Consider the following 24,490-nt stretch of genomic DNA (forward strand, 5'->3'; position numbering starts at 1 on the left):
TCCCCCAGGCTCATCACTGGTCTCCTCCCCTGTCCCCTCTGGTGCAACTGGCCCAAATGCAGTGGGTCAGAATGGGGTTGCACATGAACTTGGGGTGGCTTACACCCATGAACAGCCCTTTCCTAGGAAAGCTGTGCAGGATGATGCCCAACACTGTTACCATCACCCAGACTAGACCCAGAAAGATTCTTTTGAGCTCCCTGCTCAAAGCCACACTCTGCCACAGGTTCTTCCTGAGTGGGGTTGAAAGGCCCTGCCAGATCTGTGCCACCCAGGAGATAACACACACACCAAGGGCAATGAGCACTCGACGCATGGCTGCCCAGCACAGGGCCTGCAGTGCTTTATCCTTGGCACCATTTCTCCCAGGGCCCCAGGCAGACAGTTCAGGAGCAGCCAAGGGCTGCAGACAGGCTGGTTGTGTAACAGAAAAATGTTTTATTGAGTTCAGGAGGCCGAGAACTTTCTCAGTGTGATGACGACCAAGGCCACAAGCACAGACGTACCCAGGAGGGAGGCGATGACAATGGCACCAATAGCCCCAGGTCCCAGTGAGCCTGCAGGAAGAGAGGAAAGGGCACGAGGTCAGCAGAGACAGTGGGGCACAGATGGGAAGGACTGCAAGGATCACTCCACACCCAGCATGTCCCCAGGCATCAGGCCACACTCCTGTCCCAGAGCTCCCTGCACTGGCCATGTCCCAGGTGTCATCCTGTGCACCTTTGGGCAGGGGGCTGTAGCCAGCCACCACCACCTCAGCCAGCTCCCAGTGACAAGGACAGTTGCCACAAAGTGGGTCAGTGATGCCCAGCTTTCCTGCTCACACACTGGGAGAGTTGCTTTGCTTGCAGCAGGACCAGATCTCAGCTGGTGCTTGCTGTCAGTCAGGAGCCACAAGCCAGGAAAGGCACTCGTGCTCCCTGTCCAGGGAGCTCCCGGCACACTCTGTCCTGCACAGCCCTACCTACACTCAGGGCAGTTTTCTTTTCAGGGCAGGTTCCTGCCATGACAGGTCATGGGGCAGGAAGAAGCCATCTTGGAGCTGGCAAGAGCTCCACAGCAAAAGTTTTTCAGCAGGGAAGTTTCCATGAGCAGGCAATAAGGGCAACCTTCCCCTCCCCAGCAGTGTGGCTTTAACCCCTCCCGGGAGGTGACAGTCCCACAGGGAGCAAATCCGTGAGGACATCCCAGGCTGCCGCGGGAGGGAGCCGCGGGCGGTGCCTGTGGCAGTCACTCACCGTCCCCGGTGTCCAGCCGGTGCAGGTGGGTGGTGTCCTCGGGCTCCAGCTCGGAGGTGTACGGGGGGAAGGCAGTGGCATCCGACAGCCGGGCGGTGGCAGTGGCAGCGTCGAAGGGACCGGCTCCAGAGGGCAGCTCGGGCGGCTCGTTCCAGAGGGTGGGGACCGCGTCCTGCGGGTACTCTGCGGGAAAACAAGCACCCACGGGCATGGGGGGCCCGGTCAGGCTACTTGTGACAACCACAGCTCTGCGGGTCCCTGGGCTTCTGCCAGGTGCCCTGAGGGCTGAGAAACCCGGTACGGCAGAGCCCTCCTCCGAGGGCACACCACCTCTGCTGAACAGCCATACCCAGAGCAGGCAATGTGCTTCTGTGGCAGCCTAGCGTGCTCACAGCACACACGGGACAACACAGAGTGCCCTGACACCCTGCAGCCTCTGCTCGTGCACAGACAGGCCCCACATGAACATCCACAGCTGCTTTACTCATGGATGCCCTTGGGACTGGGCTGGGAAGGGCTGTCACCCTGCCAACAGGCAGAGGCCACCGGGCCACCTGTGCTGGCCAAATTCACAGCATCTCAGGGCCCTTTTGTCCTGCACCACCAGCCCATGCAGTGCAGGATGCTGGAGGTGCTGGCACAGCACAGGACATGGCTCCCCTAGACAGGACCCCAGAGCCTCGACTTCCCCCTGCTGCACCCCCGCCACACCGGGGAGATGAAAGGCAGGCTGGCTTCTGTTTAATGTTACCACTCGTCTCCTGTTATTCCTTCCTGCCGTGGGTCAGAGACCAAGCCAGAGAGCCCTCCCTGTGTGTGGCTCAGCAAGCACTCCCTGTCAATGCCCAGCCTTGTTCAGGTGGGCTCTGGCAGGAGCAGGAGACATTCCACAGCTCCCTGCAGAAACCACTGGGAATGTTGCACGGGGATGGGGAAAAAAGCAGGGGGGAGAAAAACGAACAACATTCACTGCCAGGGCTGAACTGACACAATGGTTATCAGGACTGGGGAACAGGGAGTCAAGAGCTGGAGCAAACAGCCCAGGCTCCCTGGGGCAAGGCACTGAGGTATCCCAGGGCACCCCAACCCTGGCATATGAACCTTGGTGTACCAGGGGCACTTGAAGACTTGTCCCAGGCTCTCTGTGGAGAGAGATGGCAGCAGCACATCTTGGCACTACCAGCCCCAAGTGCCTGGAGCCCTCCTTGCCTCCTGTGGACAGAAGGTGCTGTGGGGGGAGAGCAAAGAATCCTCATTAATGGGCTGCATCACACTTTGTTCTCCCTTAAGATCCCTCCCTGGAACAGGGAGGGCCAAAACACTCAGCTTTCCTGAGGGTACAAACCCATTGAGAATTTACTGTAGGGTTTGCATCAGAGTAGCTCCCACCATCACCAGAGCTATTCCACAATCTTGGGAACACAGTTCTAGAAAGTTTTGAAAGCTCTTTCTACAGGCAGAAAAGCTACAGGGTATCCAGCAAGACAATTGCCAGGTTTAACCCTGGCCCAATGAGCATCAACAGAGACAAGTTCCAGTGTGCAGCCTGTGCCAGCGAGACCCAGGCAGGAACCCAGGCAAAGCTGGGTGTAGAGAGAACACCGTGCCCTCACACACTTGGGCTCTGCACCAGAGGTGGCATCTCTGCTCCCCTGTACATGCACACAGGTTTGTGTTCCACAAGAGCTCCCCACAAACACCCAAGCCTTTGCAGGGCCCTTCCCAACCTGTGCTGCAAAACCAGCCAGTGGAGCTGAAGACTCGTATTCCATCCCATGGCTCTTCCATAAAGTGCCATTTCCAGTGGATCTCTCTACTTTAAATCCCATGGTGTCACAGCCAGAGAATGGAACAAGAGGAAATAAGAATTCAGTGAGAAAAGCTAGTTAACACAGGAGAGAACTGAGCAGAGCTGGGCTATTGAGCTGCCAACAGTGGCACGGGAAGCTGTTGGTTTAGGAACAGACCAAACATATGGAATACTTTGGAAGCCCTGGTTCCAGGCTGCTTTTGTAAGGGAAAAACTCCACACAGAAGAGCCACACTCCAGCCATGACCTTTCTGACTCTGTCAACACCCCCCAGACCAGAACCAACACTGCCACTGTCCCCACCTGGCAGAGGAACACAAAGCTGGAGGACAGTGTTGCCTCCTTTCCCAAGAACTTTTTTTTCCCCAGAGCTGCACGTCTGCCTTGTGTGTGACCAGGGACTGGTGTTATCTCAGATGATCTGTAACAGATGCAGGCACCATCCAGGGAGACTGTATGACCTGGGCTGGGTCTTCCCCATCCCTGCTCTCAGAGGGAAGAGGAGGGAGCACTATCTCTTCTAACCATAGTGCAAAGGTCCCACGGGTGCCACCAGACCCAGAGGTGCCAGATAGTCTCTCCTGTTCTCCATGCATCTAATTCCTGCTTAAAGAGAGCTGCCAGAAATTTTTCAGGGCACAGAGCTCATTTTTGATAGCCAAATACAGAGGAAACAGTCTAATTCATTTATGATCACTGTGATTTATAAAAACTTGGATGGCTGCTGGATATGTATTTTGTTAATTCCCCCCATCCAACTGACACACACTTTTCAGTTTGCCCACACAGAAAAGGCAGAATGTGCTTAACATGCATTTGCTGTCCCAAGTTCTTGTGGTTTTACCCTACTGGCACTTCAGCCCAGGGAAACACAACCCCTTTCAGTCAGGTCTGCTGCCTCGGGAACAGTTGTGAGCTCAGAGGCAGCAGCAGATTCCTGCACACACACTGAGTGAAATACCTGCAGCTGAGCCTCCCCAGGAGCCAGGGCTCACTGCTGGTCCCCTTCTCAGCTCCTGCCCCTCAGTGCTGCTGGAGCAGGTGCCAAGGGCCCTGCTGTGGGCACACAGAGGGGGAACACAAAGCAAGAGGCAGGTTCCTCCAGAACCCATTGCTGCAGCCTGGGAGAACATCTGCTCATAACCAGCACTGTTCTCCCCACGCCTCTCCTTGGATTTTCCCTCCTAACCTAAAGGCTCGTGTCTTCACGTGCCTCCACTCCTCTGGCTGAGAAGCCCAAGCACCCATCCAACTATCCCCATGCATGCAGCAGGTTCCTTTAACAAGCAGAGGTTTCACACCTGCTTCCCTGACAGTCCCAGTGAGTGTCACCCACACAGCTGGTGGCTGGGAGTGGCAGATCTCTAATGGACCAACATCAAATGCCACAATCCCGTTTCAGTCCCCTGGTAAAAGCAAGAAAAGTGATGGGAAGGAGAGTTTGTGTCAGGTACCAAACCCCAACACGTGCACACTATTAGTAAGGCCTTATGTCTCCAAGTGAGACACAAGGACCTTTTCCAGTCATCTGTTGGATAGAATCTGGAGAGATTCTATCTACAGGCAGGGGACCCAGCTCAGGAAGTTCAGTTCTCTGCTCTGCACCTGATGTTTTGGGTGACCACCACAAGTCCTGCTCTTCCCAGGCTCAGTTATTCTGTGCATGAGCAGGACACCAGGATCTAAACATGATCTGCAGAGAAAGCAGCACCAGCATGGCCAGGCCTTCCTGCCCACACTGTCACTCTCACTCTGACTGTGATGAGGGGGATGTGGCCTGTGAACCTCAACAAATGCCTCAGTGACAGCTCTGGAGCTGGCAGCAGCCCTTCCCAAGGAAAGGGCAGGTTGAAGGGAAGCTCCATGGCCATGGGGCAAGAAACAGCAATCTTAACTTAGCATGTAAAAACACCTAAACACGCTGCCATCTCCAGGGAGGGAGAGCAACCAAGAGCTGGAAACTAAATACCACAGTAAAGTACTGCATGGCTTGTACTCCTGTTCACCCAAGAACTTTGGAGAAATAAAGAAGCAAGAAAACACACTGAAAATACATCATCCATCACAAGACCAGATGTTTAATATCTGGGAGAAAGCATTAGCTGTGCTGCCATCAGTCCAGGACCAGTCCTCTAGAACACTCCTGTGGCACACTCACATGGTTTACTTGCCCTGCAGGGGCAGCCAGGGGCACATGGAGGGGCTGCCAGGCTGCTGAGGCACACGAGTCACCCACCACTGCCAGGCTCTGGGCCTCAGTGCCAGCTGCCCCAGAGGGAGGAAAGCCTCCAGGCCCTGGCACAAATGAGCTCTTCCCCTGCATTAACTCTGTCTCAGCACTGAAACACAAGCTGAGGGCAACTGCTGCTTTCAGACTAACAGTAAAAGCCTTGTCATGAGAAATAAAGTTGGAGAACACTTAGAAGAACAACATGCAATAATCTTATTGGCATTTTACTGGAGATGGAACTGGACAAAATGGACTAAATTTATTAGAGCGTTTTGTAGAAGGCCAGGTGGATGATGGCAGCTCTTCCTTCCCACATGTTAATACTACAGATGGTCTTATTTTAGGGAAATCTCTCTACTGCACTGTCTTCTTCCTCTCTCCAGCACAGGTAAGTTATAACTGAGGTGAGGAAATGGGAAGAAAAGATCAGTTACCATGAAGAAATACAAGAAATACAATGAGTTTTCCAAGTGATGGCAGGGGCCAGTGGAACTCCAGACACATGGGCCATAGAGAGATCCAGAGGGGATGATGGCAAATGCAGCTTGACAAAAGTGCTATTTCCATGCTTAGAAAGAAGGTGGGGTGAGCTGCCAGCACAGTGATGTGGTGGCCAGTGCCCCAGGTACTCAGTGACTGAAAGGTAAGACTGGAAGTGTCTGTAAGTGACAGCCCCAGGGGATGCCAACCAAATCTGAAGGAACCAGACCCTCCCCAAAGGCAGCTGTGAGACTTTAAGGCAGACAGACGTGGCCAGATCACATCATTGTCCCTGAAGGTTACTTGCCACTGGCCAATAGTCTTCTTCACACAAGCTGACTTCAGCACTTCATCATCCTCACTGTCCACCTCCAACCAGCTCCTTATTCAGGAGCCAATACCAATATCAGAAATCTGTAAGGAGTGTTGGAGCAAAGCAAGGTTGAGTAATGGCTCAAGTCCTGGTTCAAGTGTGGACAGATCTGTTGGAACAACTACATCTTTTCCTGAAATCTGCCAAACAAAACCTATTTACTGCTATCCCTGTTCTAGAACTTGAGCTTTAAAAAGTTTCCTAATTTTGTTTCTCCTGTAGTTGAAAAAAAAGACACACAAGCTGCTACAGAAAGATGTTCTTGGTCAAGGTGTTTTCCTGTGTCTCTTCCTTTAGTGTGTGCTCTGTTGCTTTTTTCCCCCCAGACTCATTCTGATGTGCTACTGCAGTCAAACATATTTCCACATTAGCTCAAAACAAGCTGAGGAGCCCACATGTGAGTTTAACACATGGTTCAGGAGCCAATGCCTTGCAAAGGCTTTGCACTAACTTGCAGCTCATTTGGGGCTCTGAATCCATTACAGGAGTTGAAACTGTGTTTGCTGATAGGAAATAAACAATCAGTTCTTCCTGTGCTCTAGGCCTACCTGCCACTTGTATTTGAAAAAGAGGAAGTGGAGAAGGCTGAGGTTTCTCAGACCTCCTTGAACTGGCTGTTTCCTGTTGCACCCAGATGATGTGTAAGGGAGTTAAAGATGTGCTTGGCTGCCTCCCCATCTTTGACAAAATGTTATATTGGAAAGAGCTCAGTAACTTGGAGAAGTTCACACTTTCACAGTTGCAGAGCCCTGACCATGCTGTCCAGGAAATCAGACCAGTGAGAAGCAGCCAACAGGGAGAGGAGACTCATCCTGGGCCTGGGGGCTACATGACCCATGGTCAGCCCTCTCCAAGGCAGAGCTGCTCCTGCTCACTCTGCAGGGCTCTGCTGGGGACACTCAGAGTGCTGAGATGAAAGGGCAGGGGCTGGTGAACCCTGAGGCCAGCAAGGGGCTGTCCAGCCCCAGGTGGCCACGGCAGGCACAGGGCCAGGGCTGGGCTGAAAGGAGCCCTTCAGCAGCAGCACAAAGGGCAGCCTGTGGAGGGCAAGGCCAGGAGCTCCTGTGTGCAGCAAGGCAGAGCTGTGGTTCTGATGGATACTGAGCAAACTTGTTTACAGAAAGGCAGTGTGTGTGTAGGTGCTGAGGCCAGAGGGCTGTCTGTGTGCCCTTTCCCTCTTTGTCTGCACCAGGCCGGAAATTTCCTTTTCTAATGGAGTAAAGGCAGAAAAAGTTCCACTGCTCCTCAAAGCACCTGTACTGGGGGCAGGAACTCTCCATGCAGTGGAGAATCATTCTGCTCCTGGGGTGGCTTCCTCCTGTCCTCTCTGAGGGGGCAGGGAACAACCTGTTAGAGGCCTTACATCTCTGAAGCATTGCAGAGAAAGCACAGAATCTCTCCTACACCCTAACATCTGAATGTTGCACTCCTCAGTACAAAGCCCTTCAAACCTCATTGCATGAGCACAACTCACCCAGTATAAGGATCAAGTAAAACTTGGGAGTGCATCACAGGAACAAAGGGACACAGGGAGGCAGCACCAGGCACAAACCACAGCTGCAATGCCAGAGCAAGCACATGGAAAAGCTGGCAAGGAGAGGGGCCAGAGCAAAGGGACCAAATATTGAAAATTTAAAACAGCATAGAAGAGATTCTAGCTTGGAGAGGAAGCAGATTGAATTCTCACTGGAAATCAATCACTTCCTGCAGAGTGAAATACTGCTAATGATTAAGAAAAAAATCTTACCTGGTACAGGGAAAGAGCATGGTCAGTGCTTCTGAGAGCAACAGCAAGGCACAAACTGAAACTGTGCTAAAATGATTAATGTTCCACTGCACAAAAAAAAGTTCATGGTTTGAGAAGGAAAGTATCCACTTTTTAGTGCTCATTTCTTAGTTACTTTGAAGGTTTCCCTTCAAAGAAGGTGTCCTAGAAGGAGAAGATACCAGCTGCACTAATTGTGCTCCTCCACCCACAGATGTTCCAGCCAAGCACAGTGGTGAATTTCCCTACCCATATGAAAGCTCCTTTAAAAAGAATTCCATAATTTGATCTGCTAGACAGCTGGCCAGATCTCCCTGTGAGGCAAGATGCTCAGAAGAAACTGTGAGAGAACTGCAAAACAACATTGCTCCAGGTCTTGGAAGGCAGGACAGAAATCCAGGAAAACAAATGCTGTGACTGTTATCTTGGCCCCAGCCATCTCTTCAGCCTTGCCTCCACTGCTTTGAGGGAAAGGCTTTGGGGGAAGCAATTCCCCATAAGAGTTTCCACCTGTACACTCAGAGCCCATCAGTGCAGGGGGTTTGGAAGTCAATTTTTTCCCAGCTGTAAAACCCACCTCAGACCTGCAGCCTTTGAAGCTGTGCCCCCAGCTCCCTGCAGCCAACACAGCTCTGCTGAAGGCAGGAGCAGGTAAAGCTGAAATTAATAACAATCCCCAGAGAAACAGTGCCTTACAGAACAGGCATCTCTCCCATTCTTCTTCCCATCACCTCACTGCAAGCAAGTCCATAAGGATGCACACCTTGGCTTTGGACTGGGGTTTTCATGGACACTTCCCTGGTTCTGCCTAAAGCAGCTGCTGTGCTCTGCTGCAGTAGAGAACACAGAAGGAACCAGGAATTGGCACACACGCTTTAGCCAAAGAAAAATGTTTCTTTCCATACCTGTAACTTCTTCCTGCTATTAAAAGCTGAGGGACAGCCTGTCCCACCAATGCTCACAATAGGTGCTACTGCCATTCTGCTTAGGTAAAGTTAAAGGATTTTCTCCACTGAAAATATATTCTTGCTCACCAGCAGCCACCAAAGCTAGTTTCCCTTAATCATTTATAATTCAACACATATTTAGGGATGTTTTCAGAGAAGGGAGAAGAGAGAGGGCAGTGTAGGAAAGGATCTCCCAAACTTTTGGGTTTTAAATGCAAACAAAGTTCCTTACCTGCCAGCACAGCAGGGACCGGGATGCTGCACAGCGTTAGCAGGACCAGGTGAAGGACTCTGTGGTAGGGCATGGCTTCCCTCAGGAAAAACATCAGCAGGAATCCTTAAAACTCTTCAAAGCACAAACAACTCAGAAATTTCACTGGTATAATAAAAATTCTGTTCAGTCAGGTAAAAAAAACCAAAAAAACAAAAAAAGTCCTTCACAAGAGCAGCTGTGCAGAGAGAGTGCAAAGCCCAGCAGAGCCTCTCTCTCTCTGGCTCCAGGGGCACACCTCCTCCCAAAGGCAGCTCCACCCTCCCAAACTTGTGCCTAAAACCCCATAGGCAGCCAAGCAGAGCGATCAGGACCCTGCCAGGTCAGTGCACACACAAGCAGCTGTTGCTGAGCCCTTCCCAGAGGCCACGAGGATGCTCCTGGAATGCCTTCCCTGGGGTTGGCCATCCCAAGGCACAGGAAATAACACAGGAGCCATTGGGGCTCCCTCACTGTGCAGGGTGGCAGGGCATTGCAGGGTGGGGAGAGCAAACAACAAGGGCCTCAATCTTCTGAGGCTAAAATGCTCTGACACAGAGCCAGAGCAGCTCCATGGCATCCTTGTTCCTGGGTGGAATACTTACAGAGCTGGCCTGGGAGCCATGGGTGGTCTCAGAACTGCTGTGAAAGGCTCCGAGCGTTCCAGGAGAGTCGCCTTTGGCAGGCAATGCCAGCATCCTCCTCAGATCCCGGCTCCTCAGGCACCACCTCCTCCTGCCAGCCTCTGCCACCCTGTCCCTGCCTGCCTCAGGGGCTCAGGACAGTTCACAGCACAGAAAACCCAGGTTTGCTTCAAATCACATTTGCAGCAACAAAGAATAGCGAATGGATGAGGTGTATAAAAAGGGGAACACTCCAGCTGATTGTCACAATAGTAGTTTCATTATTATTTTGGAGCTGGTATGATGATGAATACTTCATGGTTTCCCATCATGTAATGAATACATAAACACCTCCAATGTCAGTTCTTTATGCTCCGAAAATATGACACAAGTATTTAAGTCTTAAATTTCAGATTCAGGTTTTTTTGCAGCAATTGCTTTGCTTTTTGGAGCCCCTGTTTTCCCCATCCCTACTGATCCAAATGACTCTTGCTACAGAAAAGGGCCCTGTTTGTCACAGAAGGTGGCAATGCAGTCACCTGAGAGCACAATCTGCACATGCCACCACCTTACCTTCATAGAAACACAGAAACCAGAGTATTTCAGTATTATGAACAGTGTTATCTTCCCCACTGCTCCATTATCTACAAACTCCCAGGAGCCAAGTGAGGTCCTCGAAGTTTGACAAATTATTGCACATTTTCCCTGCTTGCATTTCTGCATTTTCATTTAGTAATCGAGAAGCTGTTCCTTTCCTGCCGAGCTCAAAGCTAACACACTTTAGTGTACTTGTAACAGGGTGTAGAGCAGTCCAAAATTAGCTTGCAGAAATTAGATCACACCCTAAAAAACCAGAAAGCAATTACGAACCACACACCTTATATGCTAAAAAGAGAAGATATTAAAACAAAGTCAGGTTATCAGCCTAAGCATCAGCTGTTGTCTCAGATATCAGCTGAACATCATGCAAGCCTACTGTGTAAGTTAGGCCTCAGCATACTTGTTGTCCACGGTCAGGTGAATGGCAGGACATTTACCATTACCTTTACTGGGATTTTCCACACAAAAACAAGTATCAAAAAAGGAAACTAAGTCTAAAAAGAGAAACTTCCATGGTTTCCATGTGGACTTTAGGCTGAGGGGAGAAATAAAACACCTTATTTAGGGCAGTGCACTGGAGTGCACGGGGTGGGCACCGACTGGCAAAGGAGGCTCCGTGGCCAAGTGTTTGTGTTAAGAGCAAACCAGCCATGGCTTGATCTCCCCTGCATAAACAGCACCAGCATGAATGCACACGTTTCTCTACAGACAGCAGAGGAAAATTAAAGCTTTCTTGTTAGAAATTTCCAATATCAACTTACTGGTGTTTATTTGAACTCTAAAATTATCAAGTAGAAAAACCAACCAGTATTCCTCACCAGGGAAGAAATAAAGCAGCAGCTGTTGTTCCACATCCTGTGTATTTGCTTGTTGTTTCTTGATGAAAACTGATGCAAGTCGAGTTTGGGTGGGTTTTAGCACCAGGAATTATCTCAATACTCAGCTTTGACAAAAGCAAGCAGAAAGTTTTCTCTCAGATATAATACAACCAGGTTTTATTTAAGTTCTCTCTTTTTTTTCCCCCCCACACTGGCAAAAGTTCAGAGGGAGTTTAAAGTTTTGTAAACATTTTAACTACCCCTCTTCCCCCTTTTATGAATTTACAAAGCAAAGGAGACAGGGAGACCAGATTTGCAACAGTTCCAAGTCTCTCCATGCTATCAGATCCAAAAACTATATACAAGTCTGCAGCAGTCTCTGTATAGTTACTGTACATGTTTGGGGACGGGGGAAGAGAGAGGAGGAGGAGGGGAAGGTGACCCCAAAAAATGAATAAACCAAACAAAATAAAATCCAAAGCCAAACTGCTCTTGAGCAACTCAAACTGTTTTCTTTAGGCAGTGATGACAGAATAACAGACACCTTTATACAACTCCACCAGAACTGCAGCATATCTCCCTTCGCAGGTTACACCCCTCTGGGGACGGGAGATGGGACCAGGGGGTCAAACTAAGTGCATTTGGCAGTTTTCCTTCTCTGTCCTTTGTGGTGTGTGTGGGGTGGGTGGGTGGGTTCGTGGAGCAGGGAAGGTGGTGTTAATCTTTCGGTGAGAGAGGAAGGTTATGACTCCATAAACACTTAGAGGTTATGGATCCCAGTGAAGGTGCATGAAGTACTTTTAAGGTGTAGAAGATAAGCAGGGCCATCATTGCACAAAGCTTCGTCCTCCAGTGTCTCTCTCCATGACGAAAGGGCATCTCTGCTCGATACCTAAGCACTGCTTCAAGTGACAGCCAGCTGAGGCTGCTGGCACGTCTCTGAAAGCCAGGGTCCACCCTCTCCAGAGACTACAGATCCACACTGTAAAGATCCCACTGTCTCTTAAACGAGACAAATTTGCAGGAAAAGAGCTCAAAATAAACTGGTCCTAACCCTCTGAAGGTAGCACTTATGGGGTAAATTCAGCCTGAAAGAAGAGATGCCACCCCCCTTTTTCCAGAGCAGAAGTCCCCACTTGTCCAGGAAGGCTGGAGAATGCCGACGGGAACTCCACCAGCTTCAGCATCACCACCTAATGAAGACAGACTCGAGCTTTCCCTCCAAAAATTATGTGCTGAGAAGGGCTGGCAGGGGGTGTGCAACTTCAAACCAACCCAAGCTAAACTGTGCCCACTACCGCCCCTCTCCTGTTGCCAGTTTCTAAGGGTAGCTTATGAATGCAACTCCTGGCCAGGAGAGCACCTCTTGCCCTGATGGAGCAGCCAAGTCAGTATCTGTGTGGCATTTTGGTTTTGACCAACATCTGTTAACCACAAACTCTCTCTCAATCTCTCTCTCTCTCTCTCTCCATATGACTGCACGTGTTGGATGTGGTAAGAGTAACCAGGAGAAGGAAGCAATGCTTTGCAGAATCCCAATTGATTTTTTTTTTTCCAGGTATGTCAGCAGAATGAATCACAGCACAGTGAAAGCTTGCTGCCCAATTCAGCCTTGTTGTGAACAAAGCCTGATTCCCACCCTCCCGGGACTCTGAGCAAAGTCCACTCGAGTGGGCTGACAGTAGAACAACGCCTGTGCAGTCCTGGGCAGAAAGGGTTTGCTGGGGCCAGAGGAAGCAGCCTGAGATGATTGATCCTGTGATTCACTGCGAGGCAAAGAACAACACAAGGTGGAGAGTATGGTGTCCAAACGGAGAATCCATGGTTAACAGATGCAGGAAAAGCCAGTTGATTTGCACATGCTCAGTAGTCTTCCAAAGTCTCTATTTCTCCCATATTGAGCCGCTCTGATGAAGCATTCACTGAAAACCCTGTGAACCAAGAAGAACTGGTGTTATAAATCTGGCTGTGGCATAGTGTACTTGATACAAAACATCTGTTGAATGCAGTCCCATGTGTAAGAGAAAGTGAATGTAGGGGTACTACAGATGCAGTCATCCAAAATGACTGATTTTTTCCTTAATAAACTAAAGATAATCAACTGTATATTTAGACAAGCATCACTTGGTCTTTAAAACCAGATCAGAAGACTTTTCAAGTTCCATTTAAAAGATGTCACCTGAAGAGCTAGTAGAAGGCACATCTACACATGGTGGCAACATGGCTCTGCAACATCTCAAAAGGGAATGTGTTTAAATCAACTGGCTCTTGAAGTGGCTGTCAACACCATACTTACAAGGTCTGAGAGGAAGAAATGGGCATTCTGAGAACTTGGAATCACACACGGAATTATGCTCCCACACTTCAGGAGTTGTGAGCATTTTCACCCTTTAAAGTCTCAATGCATGTACCTATGACATCTGGAAGCAATTACATCTATTTCCATGCTTTTTTATAAACTTCCATCTCAGGAGTACAAAGTGAAAATGTACAAAGTTATCCAGGGCCATGCAGGTGGCTCAAGATGCATCCCAACTTCTACCCAACCCTTTAGCCATACGCATTGAGGACATGATGCACATGAGAAAAGTGTGAGGAAGAGTGAAAACACTTTCAGCAAGGAAACAAATCCAATAAATCAAATACAGCTTTCCTACTGAAATCCCCCTTTTAGGGGTGTACAAGCCCCATCTGGAGTATGAGAACAGGGAAAGTTCCCCTGTGTAAGGCTACTAAACACAAAGTTGAACTTCAGTGTTTGAGAGTGTTACCCTGGTTTGCTCTGTGCTAGACAACCAACTGCCTTCCACTTTGAGAGGCAAGAAATGCTCTGTTCAGGAGGTTTAGGAAAATTGTTCTGGCTCCCTCACGTGGCAGTGTGGCCTAAAAGCATCTAAAATTATTTTGTAAAAGAGTGAGTGTATGTGTTTTTAAAAAGCTGCGCAGGCTACTTCCCTTCCAGATGGAACTTCTAAATTGTATTTAATGATTTCTTCTTCACATTACACGAGTTGTTTTTTTAATATATTCAACTGAGTACCCAGATCAGAGTCAGTGGATGGGCACCTTGAGGTGGCATAAGTCAGGATTCCACTGAGAAGTTCCATACACACCAGTGCAGAAATCACTGATTTAGCTGAAGTACTGACTTTGGTGAGACCAAAAATAAAAGAAAGACAAAAACCAAAGGCAGGGCTCTGCTAGAGCCTTAAAAAAGCAGTGACTTCAGGTGGACAATACCCATCTGCTCTACAGCAATTGGGCTCAGCAGAAGCAGCACAACAAAGCCTGGCCCAGTGCAGTGCCCTGGTTTCCCCTCTGTCACACAGGGCACAAACCCAGACATTTATTCCACATGAGCACAACAACTGTCACCCCACAGTGTCCATGCACTCACATGTACCTTAAAAACTGCTTCAAAGAAACTTTTCCATCAAGTGCTACAGGGGCTGGTTAAAACTAGCCTCATAAAAATTAAGACACAGAACATAATAAATAAATAAAGGACTGCTAATGAGGTCATCATCTCCATGGTCTCCAGCTGAAAATCTGTGACTACTTCAACCTTTGCTGTCTCTTCTGACTAGGGTAGAGGTTATCTTCTGGAAAAAGGTGGCAAGGCAAAGGCAGCCTCAGAAAGCTGCGCCTCATAAAGGAAGGAAAACGTGCTTTTCTTCAAAGAACAAATCAGCATTAAAGCAATAAAATAGCCATAGGTCAACTCAATGGAGAAAAGGGAATTTAACTGAAATGCCTGAACTACTTAAGAGGTTTCTAGGTAATAACCCAAAGAGTATCAAAGAGGCCATTACATGAGGGAAAGTTCAACCAAAATCTTCCATGAGACTGATACGGAATTTTTCAAATCATTAAATAAATAATAGTATTGAAAAGATTCTAAAGACATTCCAACTTTTCTACTCAAATTCAGTATTTAAGGTCAGTAAGAATCTTCTACATTCCCCAAAGCAAACCACCACTACCAAATTAAACATTAATTTTTAAAAATTGAAACAGACCTAACAAGCTGGGATCTGCTCGAACCATTTTCTGTTTCTTCTTTTTCTTCCCACTCTGCACAGCCTCAAAGTTGGACTGCTGGTTGTTGCTCTGATTGGTCTGAAAGACTGAATGTAGCGAACTGTGGTTCATCCCCCACACTGAATCCTAGAGAACAAATTAGGAACAAGATTACAGAGCATAGTGAAGTCTGGTTTATTTATACAGAAAATATTCAGAGAGCCCAAAGCACTTCCTATATCCACGTGGCAACACTAGCTACTGATGTATCCATCTCATCTTCCCACAGCATTTCCCAGATCACCATGCAAAAACATTCTGATCTACAGCTGGCCTCAACTGTTAGGTGGTAAAAACTGGAAAGCCGCTTTATTGCCTGCACTTGCCAGGACACTGATGAACCCAGGTGCTGCCTGCAGCCTGACACAGCCCCAGGGAGAGCAGAGGCTCCTGTACCTGCTGTTGCTGCTGTTGCCTCTGCTGACTGGCTTTCTGTTTGGCACGGCGCTCGAGGAACTGCTTGGCAAACTCCTTGGCCTCAGGAGTATCTCCAAGGTAGGCTCGGATGTAGTCATGGACCTCATAGGGAGACTCCACTTCCTTCAGGAAAGATACAAACGTGGGAACTGCAAGAGGAAGGCAGACCGTGAGTGAGTGCATGTTGATAGCAAACACACAAATGCAATAAACACTTTTCAATTTCGAAGTGTCAATTTCTGTGTCAAATATTTGCTGGTCTAGGAGCTTGCCCTTCCCAGTTTCCCACAATAAAGCCCTATCATGCAATGCAGGATGGAACTGGATTCTCATCTATCTGCCAGATAATGACCACCAGAAATCCCCAGGAGGGCTCTGACTGACAGACTTTAGAACTTTTTCAAATCCCACTGATTTGCTACAATTAGGACAATGAAAACCTAAAAGAGGATGCAGCCAGTTCTTCTAGCCACTATTTAATGATGTCCTTTTGCTGAGTGCATTGGAAACATTGGTTTAATATCATTACAGTCCCTCAGAACTACTCTATCAGGAAACAGAACAGATAGTGTTCCCCTCATTTCTTTCCATCTCTTACCATCTAAGTTGTTGGCTGTGTTGAGTGCATGAAGCATCTGTTCACACCACTGAGTGAATCCATCCTGGGCTTTATTAACCCCCTGGAACAATTTCAACAGCTTCTCTTCTTCTTCTACCTTCTTGTTTTGTCTACTTGTAATACCTACAGATTTACTGAAGTAAAGAAAATGCATATAATCAGATTATCAGTTACCAGGCTTACCCACAGTACCATATAGAGTACAGTGCTGTAAGACTATTTTACAAGATGCAAACACTTTTTAAGAACAATTTTCTAAGCAGGTGACAAAATGAGCTCTGAATGGTCACCTATTAGCTATTTTTGTTTCCAAAACAGATCCTGAATGACACAGAGAAAAAAAAGGAAAACACATGAGTTCCAACTGGGAACTGATCATGCCAGGAGTAGCAGTATTTCTTTGCAAAAGCTCCTTCTCCAGTTCCTACCTGAGGCTGGCATTGCTTTTGTTTTTATTGGTTGAGTTACGAGGTCCCACTTCCTTCACTGCATCATCCCAGAAACCCATGTTTGAGTTTTTGGTATCAGCATTGCTCCAGATGCTACTGACTAGGTCAGATGCCCACTGGTTGCTGGGATTTGTGTTTAGAGAGCCCCACACTGAATTCCCAATGCTGGTGTGCAGGTTAGAGTGCTGTTGAGACATAACAAAGAGATGCTGATTATTAGCACAGACCCAGCAGAAAAGGCATGAACAGACAGAGGGAACTGGCCCAGCTGCTCTCCTCCATGTAGTGATTAGATAAATAAACGTACTGTGGTATTTCTGACTCTGTTCGGCTGCTGGTGCTGCTGTTGTTGCTGTTTCTGCATCTGCCTTGCCTCTTCCTGCTGTATCTCCAGCAGGGACTTGGTGGTGCCTGTTGGTTTGGTGACATTACCCCAGCCTGACAGTTTTTGCTGCTGTTGCTGCTGCTGTTGCTGGAGGGCCTTCATTAGTTCACGCTGCTGACGCCTTTGCTGTTGCACGCAAGACAAAAGTGCTTGTAAATACTTTCATATGATCATTCCTATTCAAAAGCCTAGCTTGGAAACTGGTTTTAAACAGCATTCACTTTCTTCTGGAGAAGCCTGGCTGACCTGTTATTGTTCTGAGCCATTACTGTTCCTCCCAAAAAGGGAGACCATTAGGTAACCAGTAAATAAAAATTGTTTATTACCCTTGGACAGACTAAATTTATCAAATCATTCCTGCAGTCAGCTTCTTGGAAGATGACCTTCTCTCCTACCATCAAGTGCTCCCTCCCTTTAACTGCCCTGGTCTTGTGAATAACTTCAAACATGTTAGAATATAGATGTGAAATAACTGTAAACTGTTTTGTGAATGTATTACACTCCCAGGGTTAAAAGGGTGCTGTTTTCCCTTCCTTCAGATTCTTGTACTAACAAGTGATAAAAACTTTCACACAAGTGCTTCCTGAACCAATGCCTGAAGGACAGGATTTTGAGTAATGCTATTTCAAAAAAACATTCCTCATTCTCACCATTCCTTCTAATAACTGAAGTGACAGCTAAGCAGTCCCACAGCTGAGTCCCCTCTAACAAGTTGCACTCCGCTGCTGTCAGTGTTTACCTCTTCTCGGAGCTGCCGTTCTCGTTCTTCTTCTAACTTTTGGATTTCAGCCAATGACAGTGTGGTCTGGGATTGACAAGCTCCTGAATTTGATTGCTGACCCCATGTCGAAGATGAAGGGAGCTGGGCCAAAAGAGAGATCATCAGGAATTGCAAAATATTTGAGAACACTGCTAGAGTATAATCAGGAAAGAAACTGTATAAACCCAGGGGAAAAGGAAGGCCACCTTTAAAGTTTAACAAAAACCTAGAAAGTACAAACTGGTATAATAATAAAGTATGAAAAAGTAGAAAATATAGATTATACATTCTTTGAATTGCCCTCTGATGTATCAGTCTTTGACACAGTATCAAGAATAATGTAACACATCATTACCTGAAAAAGAGCAATCTATTTAGATTTCAAACACTGCAGGAATTCCAAGCTTTAGAAACTTTGCACTGGCTCTCACTCAAAAACCATGTGGCAAAAAACCCATCTGTGCCCATGTGTGATGTCTTCCCAGTGTGCTTCCATTGACAGAACATTTTCAGTTTTTAATTTGTAACTTCTCTTCCTCCTCTCATCAACTCTTTACTCTCTTCCCTCTCCAGACAGCTCATCCATCCCCCTGCTCTGCCTGAGCTACCACAAACGACCCTGAATGCAGCTGTGTCTTTACTTCCCATGCTGAAAGGCAGTAAAGCTGCAGGACCAGGTTACCTTCATTTGTGCAAGTTGCTGCTGCTGCTGCTGCTGCTGCAGCCGCCGTAAAGCCTCCTGCTGCTGCTGCCTCTGCCTCATGATCTCCTTCTGGCGCTGGAGTTCCAGCTCCTTGCGCTTCCGCTCCTCCTCCTCCAGCCGCTGCCGCGCCGCCTCCTCCTCCATGCGCAGCCGGCTCTCCTCCAGCCGCCGCTGAGCCTCCTCCTCCTCACGCGCCCACTTGGCGGCCTCCTCTTCCTTCCCAGGACACAGAAAGGAACAAGGTCTGAGGAGACTTCACACAATTTAAAATACTCAACTCTGTGGCACTGATATTCTGACAGAACAGAGAGGGACCATGTTATTCTGAAGGCAATACAAGGTCAGAGGAAGTCCTTGTAGTTGTTGTGTGCTCCTACCCATCCTGAGCTCACTCAAAACACACCAGGCAACAGTGTGGAAGGTGCTTTGTGTAAGTAACCTCACTCTTGGGTAGCAGCAGTTGTAGTGCTTTGATCTGGAGACTGTGCAGTGGTGGTACAAGTGTCTCTGAGTTTTCTTGAGTAGCTTTTAGGGACACACTTACGAGAAGGGATGCTTTCCCTGGGGGTATTGCAGATCTGTGAGTCTGTGCCTGTTTCCAGCACCCTGCCTTTGTGTTTAAGCAGAGCCAGAGAGCTGAGGTGTCATGGAATGGGTTGGACTTGATCTTGAAAGTCTGTTCCAACCTTGTGATTCTGGGATTTGTAATCTGTGCTGTCTGTGTTGTTCATTTACCTTTATATTTCTCAGCAATATATTTTATATTTCCTAAAAATAAATGTTTCCCGTTGCTCCACCAAAGAACTTGGAAGAGAATGGCATCTCCCTAATTCACACCAGCTCATTTCTTATTACTTTCCTTCTATAGTTACACACCTTTCAGTCTGAGCTTCTGCCTGCTTATACTACTTACAGTACCACCACACTTTCAGTGGAATAAAACTTGGCAGAAATAACAGGAAAGAAGAGACAGGTGACAAAGATGGAGATATTTACTGTTGTTACTCAACAGCACAGTTCCAGAGAAGACACTTCTGCTAACAAATTACAGAAATGGTGATGGACATCTTACAAAGGAAGACCCTGAAAAGGCATTTTTAAATACTAACTGTGAATTCTGAAATGGACTTGGAAGTTAATGTGAAGCCAATTAGTTTGACCAAGGGACTGAGAGAGTATCAATTAGGGGACTGGAAGCTTAAGTTCCCCAATAGGGACTTCTAATACTGACCCCAAGGAGAAAAAATCCTGTTAATAAGAACAAAAAGGAAAGAAAAAAAAAGTTGAAACTCTGGTAGTGTATATAGATTTGGCATTGCACAGAAAAACTGCCAAAACTGACCAATTCAGATGATACTGAAGATAAAGTAAAGGCCAGAGAGAGCTAATTCAAAACAAACTGTTATTCTGATACTGTACTCTGCCTCAGAAAGGAGTATAAACCCTGTGCTGCAAAGCCATTCTTAAGGCTAAATTTGAAGGGAGAACACTCACTCCTCCCACCCAAATCTCTTTACTAAGGGTGTATTAGATTCTGATTGTTTTGTCTGAAGTCAGGATACAGGTAAACAAGCTTTTTTCACTCAATTTGATACTCTGTGCAAGCTCTGCTTTCTTTGACAAAAACTGTTTTGACCTCTCAAGCACTGCTGCAATCTTCAAAGCCTGTTTGTTGTTGCAGCCTCCATAATTAAACAGAAGAGGTCCCTTTTGTCATTTTTCACCTGTTTACGGATTAACTCCTCTCGCTGACGCCTTTCCTCCTCCTCTCTTCTTCTCTCCTCCAATCTCCTAAGTGCTTCCTCCTGTTGTTGCCTCTCCTCTTCCTCCCGCTGCCGCCTTAGTGCAATTTCCTGCTCCCGTTGTCGCCTGAGGGCCTCCTCCTGGAGTTGGGAACAAAATGTCAGTCTATAAATGCCATTTTATCAACAAACAACATCAGAACACACATCACAGCATTGTCTGGCCAAATAAGTAGCCTCAAGAAAAGCTCCCTAGCTCCAAACTAAGCTCTACCAGAACGGTGCATTAAGCACAACAACCCCACATGTAGTTCTGATGCAATGTGCATCTCCTACATGAATTATTTTAATGAAAACCAGAAGACATCAATTGCCCATCTTTGGTTTTTAAAATAATGGCATTGAGAATGATAAGGTGAGACTCCTCTTTTCACTATGTAGCACTAACAGTTGAACATTAGATCTATAAATATTTCAAAGTGTGAATATCATTTAGTTCCTTCTGGGGGGGGCTGTCAGCTGTAAGTTGGAAGCTTCTCCTGCTTACAGGAGTTTCTGAATAGTAACTGCTCAAGAGCACTACAAAACTCAAACACATCTCCAGATACCAGAAAGGAGCTGATGCAGCCCAGTGCACTTAAGGACAGTTACTTTTTAAGTCTCAAGGGCTTTGACAGGGCTATCCCTATACTATTTAAATATTATGGGTAACAAGAGGTCTCTTAGGGACTTTGACTTTGGATTATCCCTAAACTATTTAAATAACTTCCAATAACTTATATATTCTGTTTTCCAAGTACTAAAATTGTTTACTTAACTTAAAAATTAAATATTAGCACCCTTTCCTATCAACATAAACAAACATTTTTCTATTCTGCTAGTTGGGTTTTTTTGAGGAATAGGGGACAAGCAGCTTCCTGTATATTGTTAAATGGGATCACACCTGGGGACCTCTTCCACCAGTTCTGACTTTCCCAAAAGCTGTAGTTTTTTCAGCCTTTTCTGACCTGTGATGTTCAGCAACTGAGTTAAGGCCACCCTCCTTTTCACCCCTCCTGTTGTCTGACTTACCCTACCAGCTCAACCTGAAGATCTTAATTTTTGGACCAGAACCTTTTTAAGCTTTTTGAATTTTGTATTTCCCTTTTAAAATGGCCACTACCACAATAACACTCCTGCAAGTTTTTAATGAGCAATACATTATTCATAGGATGAGTGGGGATTAAATGTGCAGCACAGATGTAAATTCTGGTAAATCAAGGAAGTCAATTGTGAAAATTAAGACCCTTTTATCTAATCTGACACCAAAGCTTCATGTACAGACAGCACAGATAAACTCACTACAGCTCCCTGAACAACTGCCCTGGGTTTTTCTCTGACAATGAATTTCAGATGCCTACAACAAAACTGTCAGTAGACAGAAGATCTTTTATAAGTAATCCCATGGCATTGAACAGGTGCTGGCTGCAAGCCAAAAATTCATTCATATTCCTGAATGTCATATAAGTGGTTTGGTGCTAGATATAAGTACAGTGAGTGGGTTTTTCCACTAGCTGGACATAGAACAATAGCCTGTGATTCATTTTCTCATTAATCAAATCAGCTTCAATGCAACACATACCACCTGAACCATTTTTGAAATTTGGGCCTTTAACTGTATTAACTGGACACATGCAGTCAAGTCACAATAATCAAGTGTCCCCAATACAAGTGCTGGAAAATTTCAGCTTTTATTGAAAAGGGTGCTGAGTAGGCTGAAGGTGTCAGTGTTTTTTGTTTGCCTGGAGACCGCAGAGCAGGATCTGAGCTCAGGAGTGCTCAGTGCCAGCCACTCTGGGGGCTCTCACTGACACAGCACATAGTACCTGGGAGAGATGAGCAAAGTCACCGAGTTCTCCTGTGGGACAACCCTTCAGTGACATCTCTGCCCTCCTCCCCCCTTGGGAAACAAGGCTAGAATTGCCATTTAAAAAGCTGTACAGATCTCCTTGCTCAGGCAAGGAGAGACACTGTTGAATGGCATGAGTAAAAGACTTCTCTCCCCTACAGAACTAAAGATGAACAGTGTTTTACTGACACAAAAAACCCTGTAAGAGATGAAAAGCTGGGAAACACAGCCTTTTTTCTGGCTCTTCACAGCTATAAAGATGTTGTCTTAATATTTATTTCTGTATCTCATTATTTGATGTTTTTGTTTGAGCATGTGACCGAAACCATTCAAAGCTCTCCAGCTTTCTGCCACTGACTGGTATGGGAAACAGTCCTTTGTTTCTTAGTGTTCCCATGTTTGCAGATATCTGCTCCCAGACATTCCCAATGTTCTTTAGCATCTTTCTTAGTAATTGTTTTCACACATCTTGCTGTATAGACAGCTTATTTCACATCTTTTAAAATATCTGTCATATTACAAAAAATCCTTATGCAGCAATCCCCAGTTCAATAGACTCTGGATTTTTAAATAAAATAGAGAATTTTTTGCAGTCGGTGACAACTGCAATTCTGCTTGTCTGTGTTACTAAGGCTCACAAATCTTTTTGTTCTCCTCTTTGAAACAGGTATTTTAAAGGGAGAACTAAAGAAATAATTCAGAGAAAACAATTATTAACTGGTTATTAAACCTCAAATTTTGTTCCTGAAAGCAATCAATTATTACAAAATAGAAGATACCAGACCAGAGACAAAAACAAAATACAGGAGCTACACAAGCTGGGCATTACTGTTTTCAATTCTACAGTGCAAAATAATTGATGAAAATTGTGAACAGACTGAATTCAACATTTGGCATGACATTTCAACCTACAGAATTGAACTTCTATTAGTTTTTTTTTTTTATTTAGAATTCACCATCAACAGCATATTTACTAACCTTATATACTAGTCTTTTATGCAGTATTACATCAAAAGCCTTCCTGAAGTCCAGGCAGATTAAGTCTACTGCTTCACCCCTCTCAGCTCTCACTGTCATCTCCTCAAAAGAAGTTAATCAAATTTGTTAAGCATCATCTCCTCTGCATAAATCCATGCTAATAAATCAGTTCATCCCTGATTCTATAATGCCTTTTAGTACAGAAGTCAGATTCAAATAATGACCAGTTTCCTTTTTTAATACAGAATACAATGTTATTTTCTCTTTCCAGAGAAGTGCTTAAACTCTTTGTTACCTTTTCAAGACATTACTGCTCAGAATTAAGCATTGTGGCAATTATTGCATTGGTAATGAACTAAGATACTTGCTGTTACTGCTTTCAACCCCGTTCTGCTTCCTTCGTGTAAATAGTTATTTCCCATGGCATCTCAGAACAGGAGAGTCAGACTGTTTACTGTACAAATCCAAAGTGGACAACAAAACTTTGGAATTTATCAGACATTGTTATACACAGAGGCAAAACTGTTAGTGAAAAGAAACAACCCAAGTCTACTTGAAGCCAGCACAAATGACACAAATTGAGGTATCAGCTGAAAAATGTGTTCTTGTTATTGAACCAGATCTAAAGCAATGAATCTCAAAAGTTAAACTTTTGAGTATATTATTGCTTCAGTGTTAGTTTGACCTCAAGTGGCGGATGCTTTTCTGTACAGCATAATGACTTCCTGCATACAAAACAGATACACTAAAGCAAGGAGCCATTTATTTGCAGACTTGATTCCAAAAGATATCATGAAATTATCTATGTATTATACTGTACCAATTAAAATATACCTTCTGCGACAAAACCCAAACCCTGAGTGAAGAGAGATCTACAATGATCCTCCAAACAAATCTAGAGATTCTAGAGGCTTCCTCAGAAGTGTCTGATCCTTAAAGCAGGAAAATGCTTTACAGCTGCCTACCTAAGCTTGTAAGAAATATTATAAAGGACAGAATTATTTAGTTTTTTTGCCTATAATTCATGTGGTACTTTTCAGGATATTTACTAACTCCCTAGTGAATAAGCTCAGCCTTGTGCTTGCCCTTATCCTTCACATGCAAAGTGAAAACTTCAACTTTTACTGTCTTTCCCTCCTGCAACACTTAAGGAATAGCTACATTTTCTTCCATACAGAATTCAGAAGTAAATGCTAGAAATGCCAAACTAGTAATGTCTCAGTTGTGTATTCCTGGATGATTAAGAATGTACAATTCCTACATTCATTCCCCTACTGCAACACTGATCACATAACTCTTTTTAAGAAATATACTTGATCAAACTGCATCCCTTCC

At 46.0% G+C, this 24,490-nt stretch overlaps 2 protein-coding genes across 11 annotated transcripts in view; both read right to left on the minus strand.

Annotated features, from left to right (window-relative positions):
* Positions 1 to 447: 447 nt before the first annotated feature.
* SNORC (secondary ossification center associated regulator of chondrocyte maturation) lies at positions 448 to 9,304 on the minus strand. Its single transcript, XM_058031300.1, has 3 exons — positions 9,076 to 9,304; positions 1,239 to 1,421; positions 448 to 557 (listed from the first exon to the last, which is right to left on the minus strand). Exons 1-3 carry the CDS (start codon positions 9,167 to 9,169, stop codon positions 448 to 450), a joined length of 387 nt encoding a protein of 128 aa, XP_057887283.1. The 5' UTR covers positions 9,170 to 9,304.
* A 1,786-nt stretch (positions 9,305 to 11,090) lies between these two features.
* GIGYF2 (GRB10 interacting GYF protein 2) overlaps positions 11,091 to 24,490 on the minus strand; it is a 75,681-nt gene continuing 62,281 nt past the window's right edge. For 6 of the 10 annotated variants that reach the window (XM_058030905.1, XM_058030904.1, XM_058030903.1 and 3 more), the window contains 10 exons: positions 23,156 to 23,257; positions 20,272 to 20,430; positions 18,527 to 18,763; positions 17,824 to 17,946; positions 17,007 to 17,210; positions 16,679 to 16,884; positions 16,230 to 16,384; positions 15,611 to 15,780; positions 15,154 to 15,301; positions 11,092 to 13,065 (listed from right to left, as the gene is read on the minus strand). In XM_058030905.1, the coding sequence (XP_057886888.1) occupies positions 12,998 to 13,065; positions 15,154 to 15,301; positions 15,611 to 15,780; positions 16,230 to 16,384; positions 16,679 to 16,884; positions 17,007 to 17,210; positions 17,824 to 17,946; positions 18,527 to 18,763; positions 20,272 to 20,430; positions 23,156 to 23,257 (1,572 nt within the window). In that variant the 3' untranslated portion in view covers positions 11,092 to 12,997. Of the gene's footprint in view, positions 13,066 to 15,153; positions 15,302 to 15,610; positions 15,781 to 16,229; positions 16,385 to 16,678; positions 16,885 to 17,006; positions 17,211 to 17,823; positions 17,947 to 18,526; positions 18,764 to 20,271; positions 20,431 to 23,155; positions 23,258 to 24,490 lie in introns of all 10 variants that reach the window. The other 4 variants (XM_058030906.1, XM_058030911.1, XM_058030908.1 and 1 more) reach the window with 4 other exon arrangements.

Source organism: Melospiza georgiana, chromosome 10, assembly GCF_028018845.1.
Source record: "Melospiza georgiana isolate bMelGeo1 chromosome 10, bMelGeo1.pri, whole genome shotgun sequence".
Taxonomy (NCBI): domain Eukaryota; kingdom Metazoa; phylum Chordata; class Aves; order Passeriformes; family Passerellidae; genus Melospiza; species Melospiza georgiana.

Bases quoted from the DNA above. Each gene is read 5' to 3' on its own strand.
- SNORC (XM_058031300.1), bottom strand. From the start codon at position 9,169: ATGTTTTTCCTGAGGGAAGCCATGCCCTACCACAGAGTCCTTCACCTG. The intron at 1,422-9,075 runs GTAAGGAACTTT...GTTTTCCCGCAG, and splicing joins GGTCCCTGCTGTGCTGGCAG to AGTACCCGCAGGACGCGGTC. The intron at 558-1,238 runs GTGAGTGACTGC...CTCTTCCTGCAG, and splicing joins CCGGCTGGACACCGGGGACG to GCTCACTGGGACCTGGGGCT.